General features: G+C 46.8%; 1 protein-coding gene across 1 annotated transcript; it reads right to left on the bottom strand.

Moving 5' to 3' along the window:
- LOC127298088 (chaperone protein dnaJ 20, chloroplastic) lies at positions 1-492 on the bottom strand. Its single transcript, XM_051328055.2, has one exon. The coding sequence runs from the start codon at positions 490-492 to the stop codon at positions 1-3; it is 492 nt and encodes a 163-aa protein (XP_051184015.1).
- Positions 493-9,087: the final 8,595 nt, after the last annotated feature.

The following is a 9,087-nucleotide window of genomic DNA, read 5'->3' as shown; positions in this document are numbered from 1 at the left end:
CTAGAGCCGGTTGCCGCTGCACCTCCTCCTCGCGTTCTGCCGTCGTTCCGACCGCGCTCGCAGCAGACCCAGCTGCGCCTCCCAGACGTCCCTCGGGAACCCATCCGCCGCTGGCCTCGCCGCCGTGTAGCCCGTCCTAAGCTCGGCATCGTATCGTACCCTTGTGATAGGGTCGGACAGCGTCTCGTAGGCGCGGCGGATCTCGACGAAGAGCTCCGTGGACTCGGCACGGCGCGACGGTGGGCAGACGTCCGGGTGGTATTGCAGAGCCAGCCGCCGGTACGCTCGCTTGACATCATCGGCGCCGACGTCCGACGAGTGCTCCAGCGACAGCAACTTGTAGTAGTCGGTAGACTCGGTACTCCTGCTCGCCGTTGCTGCCGCCGCCGCCTTCACGTTGGAGCGACAGTGGCTACTCCTCCTACCATGCCTGGCGCCGTAGCTAGCAACCTTGCATCCCGCCGTGGTGGGTGTGGAAATGGCGGTGTTCATGGCTGATCAAACAAGGGAAGAAGTTTTAATTTGCTGCTGGGTGAACGTTTCAGAATGCCGCGTCTGGAAATGGTCTGAATCTGATGGAGAATGGAGAATGAATATGCCAGTATATATATCCGATGTCAGGGAGGTGAGACGAGGATGAGACAAACGAGGCGTGCCGTTGCTGCTGTACGCGTTTATGTGCACGTACGGGTGCGCACGGTTGTTGTTGGCGTCGCCGTCGCGGAGACGCGGACGCGACGAGCTGTAGGCTGCATCCAGTCAAATGGAGCATTGTGAAGCTGGCCGGACGGCAGGGTTTTAAGAACAAGTTTTATCCAGAAAGTTCGACGATGGTCTGTGCAATTTTATTTGTTTGGACGCACGGTGTCATGGTGACGAGCAACCAGGCGTCCGTGCGCGTGGACCGTAAGGTGAGCAACACGACAGCTGTGGCTGCCCACTGTAATTTGACTTCCGTACCTCCGGGTTATCGCCTGTTCGCGCCGATTTTTCGCTTCATGCCGGCTCCGGCCGGCCGACCGCTCCCTGATTTTTCACCCTCCGCGAACCGATCAGGGATTTAAAAGCTCAATGCAGATCTAATAAAATTACTGGCATGATATGCCAGTATTAGTTGAATGATCTACTAGTGTAACTACCAGATCAAATACTAACTACGACGCGAACGATGAACTGAATTTTAAAAAATCTAGAGCTTCAAAACTGCTGTGATTTTAGAGTATATGTGCTTACTCTAAAACTTTAGCTTGTAACAGATGAACTTGCACTCTGCAGACGACCATCCGTTAGTTCTTTTCTTACAAAAACCACCGGTACTCAAGACGTCGCTAGCATTAGCTGCAACACCTAGCTAGTTCGTGAATCCATGGCCAGTTCCTGCATGGGTGCCAATAATTCTTTCTAAAGGACTACTGTTTACATTTGTTATTCTTCTACGTTTGAGTATGGCACGAATAATAGTGAACAATATACTACTACGAGATTCGATGATGATATTTAGATAGTGAAGGCCGGCAATACGGGTTTAATTATAATGGTGTGCTTGTCGGCCCTCTGATTAGAAATGTGCAGTTTCCTGTGGGTAGTAGTAATGTCTACCTTGCGACCTTAATTAGCTAACTTTTGGCCGTCGCTGACAATATGTAAGACAATAATGTCGATAAGATGCAAACCAAATCATATTTGAATAGGTTGCATTTGTAAAATAATAAGCCATGTGTGCATGAATGATGTATACCTTAGTTAGGTGCGATTCAGGTCCATCTCACGAAAAGGTTATTCTTGTCGTATCCGGCAGCAACTTAGGGACAATGGCCGGGTTCAGCAATGGCAGTTGTCCCCTTTTCATGCAGGCCAAGCCCTTGCATTATGTATTATGAGCCTGCAGGCCGTATTAGATCCAGTCAATTCTTAAGAAATCCATAGATTGAAAACCTGAAGCTTAATTTCATCCATACCTTGACCATCTGATCTTGGTCCATGTCTACATAACCCGGCCGAACGTATTGATGTTGACTATCAAGTACTACTAAAACTCATCTCCATGGACAAGATTGGCTAATGTCTTGACACATGCACTGCTTTGTGTATCAGTGAAGATATGTTCTGTTTTCTGAACCGGATGTATGTTCTGTAATCACTTGTAGAACACTATGTGACTACTGGTACAACGGGATCTCTTATCCGCATACCATCTAACAATATAATGTTTGCGGTGCTACATTTCAGCACTTGCTTGTGTAGACAAAACTACAGACAACACGTCAACAACGATAATCTTCAACTGTTATAATCTTGAAGCGATTCAGATGATCATAGGACAGGATGGGTTGGCCTTCACTTGTTACACTGGTAGAAAAATGGCCTTCCGTCCAGCCCCATTAGTCACCAAAATATAGGAACCGCGACTAATGGGGTCTTTAGTCGCGGTTCGGGTGGCGAACCGCGACTAAAGAGCTGGGCCCAGCGCGCTCGCTGGCCAGCTGGTGGACGGGAGGGGCTTTAGTCGCGGTTGGCCAGGCCAACCGCGACTAAAGGTCCTCAGGCCTGGCCCGAAGGCCTTTAGTCGCGGTTGGCCAGGCCAACCGGGATTAAAGGCCCATCCCTATAAAAGGGCCTCAGCTCACAGCACTTTGCCATTTGGTGCCACTTCTCTTCACAAGCTTCACAAGGGGGTGTAGGTTTGCTTTTGGTTCCTCTTATGCACACAAGGTGTTTGATAAAATGCCTCAATAGCATAAAACAAACATGATATGAAGTGTTGGAGCCACACTTGAGCTTCCTCATTTATTTTTTCCTCCTCGATCGCGGTTAGCAACTTGAACCTTTCATGCATGTGTGTCATTGATAAAATATGCATGTGTGTAGTTCATTGTTTAATTTCTATTGTTTGTAGCTAGTTAGTTTAAGAAATGCATGATGGTTAATTATATATTTTATATTATAATAATGCAGATGAATCGGCAATGGATGTACGGTAACCGACTCTCCGGTGAGTTCACTACGGGTTTGAAAGATTTCCTCGTAGTAGCTAATGCGAACAAGCAGGGGGGTTTTGTTATCTGTCCATGTGTTAACTGTAAGAATCAGAAGGGTTACTCTTCCTCAAGAGATGTTCACATGCACCTGCTTCGGCACGGTTTCATGCAAAGCTATAATTGTTGGACCAAGCATGGAGAAAGAGGGGTTATAATGGAAGAAGATGAAGGGGATGATTTCATCGATGAAAGCTATCTTGCTCATTTCGGTGATACTTTCATGGAGGATGTTGAAGGTGAAGGGGAAGGTGAAGAAGAGGCACGTGATGAGCCCGTTGATGATCTTGGTCGGACCATTGCTGATGCACGGAGACGTTGCGAAACTGAAAAGGAGAGGGAGAATTTGGATCGCATGTTAGAGGATCACAGAAAGGCGCTGTACCCCGGATGCGATGATGGTCTGAAAAAGCTGGGCTGCACACTGGATTTGCTGAAATGGAAGGCACAGGCAGGTGTAGCTGACTCGGCATTTGAAAACTTGCTGAAAATGTTGAAGAATATTTTCCAAAGAATAACGAGTTGCCCGCCAGTACGTACGAAGCAAAGAAGGTTGTCTGCCCTCTAGGTTTAGAGGTTCTGAAGATACATGCATGCATCAACGACTGCATCCTCTACCGCGGTGAATATGAGAATTTGAATGAATGCCCGGTATGCACTGCATTGCGTTATAAGATCAGAGGCGATGACTCTGGTAACGATGTTGAGGGCGAGAAACTCAGGAAGAGGGTTCCCGCCAAGGTGATGTGGTATGCTCCTATAATACCACGGTTGAAACGTCTGTTCAGGAACAAAGAGCATGCCAAGTTGTTGCGATGGCACAAAGAGGACCGTAAGTCGGACGGGGAGTTGAGACACCCCGCAGATGGAACGCAATGGAGAAAGATCGACAGAGAGTTCAAAAATTTTGCAGCTGACGCAAGGAACATAAGGTTTGGTCTAAGTACAGATGGCATGAATCCTTTTGGCGAGCAGAGCTCCAGCCATAGCACCTGGACCGTGACTCTATGCATCTACAACCTTCCTCCTTGGTTGTGCATGAAGCGGAAGTTCATTATGATGCCAGTGCTCATCCAAGGTCCGAAGCAACCCGGCAACGACATCGATGTGTACCTAAGGTCATTAGTTGATGAACTTTTACAGCTGTGGGGCAGACATGGTGTCCGTGTGTGGGATGAGCACAAAGAAGAGGAATTTGACCTACGAGCGTTGCTTTTCGTAACCATCAACGATTGGCCTGCTCTTAGTAACCTTTCGGGACTGTCAAATAAGGGATACAATGCATGCACGCACTGCTTACATGAGACTGAAAGTGTACATTTGCCAAATTGTAAGAAGAACGTGTACCTTGGGCATCGTCGATTTCTTCCGAAAATTCATCCAGTAAGAAAGAAAGGCAAGCATTACAACGGCAAGGCAGATCACCGGCCGAAGCCTGCGGAACGCACTGGTGCTGAGGTATTTGATATGGTCAAGGATTTGAAAGTCATCTTTGGAAAGGGTCCTGGCGGACAATCAGTTCCGAAGGGAGCTGACGGGCACGCAGCCATGTGGAAGAAGAAATCTATATTCTGGGAGCTAGAATATTGGAAAGTCCTAGAAGTCCGCTCTGCAATCGACGTGATGCACGTTACGAAGAATATTTGCGTGAACCTCCTAAGCTTCTTGGGCGTGTATGGGAAGACAAATGATACAAAGGAAGCACGGCAGGACCAGCAACGTTTGAAAGACCCTGATGACCGGCATCCGGAATGGTTTCAAGGTCGTGCCAGCTACGCTCTGACCAAAGAAGAGAAGGTCATCTTTTCTGAATGCCTGAGCAGTATGAAGGTCCCGTCTGGATTCTCGTCCAATATAAAGGGAATAATAAACATGGCGGAGAAAAAGTTCCAAAACCTGAAGTCTCATGACTGCCACGTGATTATGACGCAATTGCTTCCGATTGCTTTGAGGGGGCTCCTGCCGGAAAATGTTCGAGTAGCCATTGTGAAGCTATGTGCATTCCTCAATGCAATCTCTCAGAAGGTAATCAATCCAGAAGTTCTACCACGGTTACAGAACGATGTGATCCAATGTCTTGTCAGTTTCGAGTTGGTGTTCCCGCCATCCTTCTTCAATATAATGACGCACCTCCTGGTTCACCTAGTCGAAGAGATTTCCATTCTCGGTCCTGTATTTCTACACAATATGTTCCCCTTCGAGAGGTTCATGGGAATATTAAAGAAATATGTTCATAACCGTGCTAGGCCAGAAGGAAGCATCGCCAAGGGCTATGGAAATGAGGAGGTAATTGAGTTTTGTGTTGACTTTGTTCCTGACCTTAAGCCGATTGGTCTTCCTCGATCGCGGAAGGAGGGGAGACTAAGTGGAAAAGGCACGATCAGAAGGAAATCAACGATATGTATGGACAACCATTCTCTGACTGAAGCACACCACACAGTTCTGACCAATTCCAGCTTGGTGGCTCCGTACTTTGAGAAACACAAGAATATTTTACGCTCGGACAACCCTGGGAAGCCTGAATCCTGGATTAGGAAGGCCCACATGGAGACTTTCGGCAGTTGGTTGAGAAAACATTTAATGAATGACGATCATGTTGTAGATCAGCTGTACATGTTGGCCAAGACACCATCTTCGACTATAACGACTTTCCAAGGGTACGAAATAAATGGGAATACATTTTACACGATCGCCCAAGATAAAAAGAGCACCAACCAAAACAGTGGTGTCCGCTTTGATGCAGCAACCGAGAATGGGCAAAAGGTCACATATTATGGTTACATAGAGGAGATATGGGAACTTGACTATGGACCCTCCTTTAAGGTCCCTTTGTTCCGGTACAAATGGTTCAAGCTAACAGGAGGTGGGGTAAAGGTGGACCAGCAATACGGAATGACAATGGTGGATTTCAACAATCTTGGTTACCTTGACGAACCATTCGTCCTAGCGAAAGATGTCGCTCAGGTTTTCTATGTCAAGGACATGAGTAGCAAACCGAGGAAACGGAAAGATAAGAAAACGATCAGTACATAATGCGATGATTCAAAGCGCCACATTGTTCTTTCAGGGAAAAGAAACATCGTGGGAGTGGAGGACAAGACAGACATATCAAAAGATTATAATATGTTTGCTGAAATTCCGCCCTTCAAAGTGAACACCGACCCAAGCATTAAGTTCAATGATGAGGATGCTCCATGGATACGGCACAATCGTAAGCAAGCAGGGACACAAGGGAAGAAATGATGTGTAATAATTTATTGTACCAAACTTTGTTGAATGGATCATGTGAATTATAGTACCCGTGATGTGTTTGGTGTCCATTTTCGAATGATTCGAGATACCACTGATGATACATGAAATTTGGAGTGATTTAGTCATACTCCTGCCTAGGCGTATAATATGCATACTCGTAGTCTTCATAGCCGCCGCCGTTGTACTGGTAGTCGTCGCCTTCTAAGTTGCCGCCGTCGTCGCTGCTGTCGTCGCTGTCGTCGGGCGGCGCTTGTGGCTCGAACTGAGGGTAGCGCAGGCGGGGGATATCGCCGGCCGTGATGTAGTCCATGACGCTCTGCAGAGTCCGGCCGTACCACCATAGCCGACGGCCGGCCTCGTGGAAGTTCCCAGGAGGCAGACCGTCCTCCTCATACCTGGCGAGCGCCCTCTCACGCCGATTGATGAAGAAGGCGTCCCAAGTATGCTGGTTATCAGGATGCCAGCGGGGATTCATCCGCTGCTCCGGCGTGAGGTCGAGGTAGTAGTGGTTCGTGATGGCCGCCCGGCGCGCAGTACCCTGAGGGACGGGAGGGACCGGCACGCCACCGGCGCTTAGGCTCCAGCCGGCGGGGACGCGGTAGCCCGGTGGGCAAGGGTAGTTCGAGGCGCAAAGCTCCTCCACCTGCTGGTAGGTTAGAGTGGGTGCGGTGGAAGCCATGAGAGAGTGATGAGAGATTGTAGAGATGTGATAATGCTGGCCAAGCCGGGCTACATATATGTAGTGACAAATGGCGGGAAAAATGGGAGCGGGAAGACAGGAGGCGGGAAGAAAGTGGCGGGAAGAAAGAGGCGAGAAGAAAGTGGCGGGAAGAAAGAGACGGAAAGAAAGTGGCGGGAAGAAAGAGGCGGGAAGAAAGAGACGGGAAGATAGGCCGGGGAGAACTTATGGGAAGACAGAGGTGGCCGGGAAGAACTGGTGGCCGGGGAGAACTTATTTGTATTTTTAACATTTTGAATTGAATTAGTTTTACTTTTCTTAATTTTTTGATATACTATTTGTATTTTTAACGTGGACGGGCCTTTAGTCGCGCTCATTTGGTCGCGGTTGCGCAACCGCGACTAATGGCAGTTGCGAACCGCGACCAAAGGCCCTTTTTCCACCAGTGTTAACCATATATACAAGCACATAGACGTATATCATTTACACTTTGGTGCTGCAAACAAGCATAATTTTTTTTTGAAATCAACCGAAGAGTTGAAAGTGAAAGAGCGGCAACCTCCATCTATGCATGATCACGTGTTGCAAGCTATTTAACAAATATTCCATTAGTTTACTCGACTCCTAAAAACCATGGATTTATTAGTTGCATGCTCCTCGGCAAACTATATGCATATCAGGCCTTCTCAACGTGCTCTAGACTAGATGCCGTCCAATATATAAGATAAAATGCAAATTAGACCAGATACACTTAGATACATATGAATATACCATATCAAATCAGTGCTCCATTCTACAGTATAGACTAGCAGGGTGGATGCTGGAATTAAGCTCAAGAGTAAACCTAGCTTATGTATAAAAAATACCTTGTTGTAACATGCATTAGGGGGGTTCTCCTAGCTCCGCCACCGTATACTAGAGTTGCTCGTATCCATCTATCAATATGTAAGTGTACATTTGTTTTTTGAGAAGTTTAGGTGTATATTTATTTGACGGAGACTCGGAGAAAATTGTCGGGAGGCGCAATGGAAAGAGCGTCAAGCCCAATTAATTAAGATTGGGCCGGTTGCCCAATGTAAGAACTAATAAATGGGCCAATGTCCAAATATGGGCTGCAAAGATGATATGGTAGATCAGTTTTTGGGTTCGCGAAGCCTGGGATACCACACAGGTTGATCTTTGCGACCCACCGCCCTAAGGTGGAGGGCCGAGCTGGTACATTTTAGGGCCAGATGCGAAACTCTGAAATGAGATATTATTGTACTAGGAAATTATAATAATTAATGAATAATAATAATGTACTAGCAAAATGAGAGAGTTGAGTTAATTTTATTATATTAGATACAAAATTTTCATTCACCTTACCATTTCCTGGCCATGAGCCTTTGGTGCCGTCATGTTTCATCCACTACTTATATACATGGAAAATTCAGTTTACATAATTTAACTGAAAAAATTCAAAATATTCCATACACACTTCTATTTTCTGCTTCGTCATTTTCCTAGGTTTGAACTTTAATCATTTTATTCTTTAAAGTGGACACAGAGACATCTGAGGCCTTTTATGCAAAGTTCATGGCCATATTTAACAATACCGTATATCTGCATAGTTGCATCTAAATCACGTTCTTTCCCATGACTGAATCAACTAAATCACGTGAACTTAGAACTCTAGGGTTAGGCAAACAATGTATAATCCATTTTCTGGAGAAGCTCACCTGCTACCCTTGCCGAAGTGTTGCTCTTGCCTCCCGCCGGCCACCGATCGATTTCAGTCAATCTGGTGGTGCCGTTCCTCTGCTTCCCCTCCTCAGGGGACTGCTTCGCGCATCTACGAAAATCAACCACACTAAGGATGTGTTCGGTTCTGGAATGATGATGCATGGAACGGAATGGTTCCATTCCAATGTCACGAAATGATCCCGTACCCGTGTTCGGTTCGGGGAAAAACGAGGAACGGAATGGTTCCGTGCCCATGTTCGGTTCGGGGAAAAACGCGGAACGGAATGGCAGGATATTGGTTCAGCTCACCTCTTTCATGCTTATGGTGAACATTCCTCCCCCATGTAACAATATTGTAATAAAAAAATTGGCAGCACTTTGTTTGTATTTTCAACAGTT

The sequence above is a fragment of the Lolium perenne genome, chromosome 5 (assembly GCF_019359855.2).
Source record: "Lolium perenne isolate Kyuss_39 chromosome 5, Kyuss_2.0, whole genome shotgun sequence".
NCBI lineage: Eukaryota > Viridiplantae > Streptophyta > Magnoliopsida > Poales > Poaceae > Lolium > Lolium perenne.
Note: the sequence above shows the minus strand (reverse complement) of the source record. Positions and strands in the feature narration are given on the sequence as shown.

Coding starts and splice junctions, on each gene's coding strand:
- LOC127298088 (XM_051328055.2), bottom strand. CDS start 492: ATGAACACCGCCATTTCCACACCCACCACGGCGGGATGCAAGGTTGCT.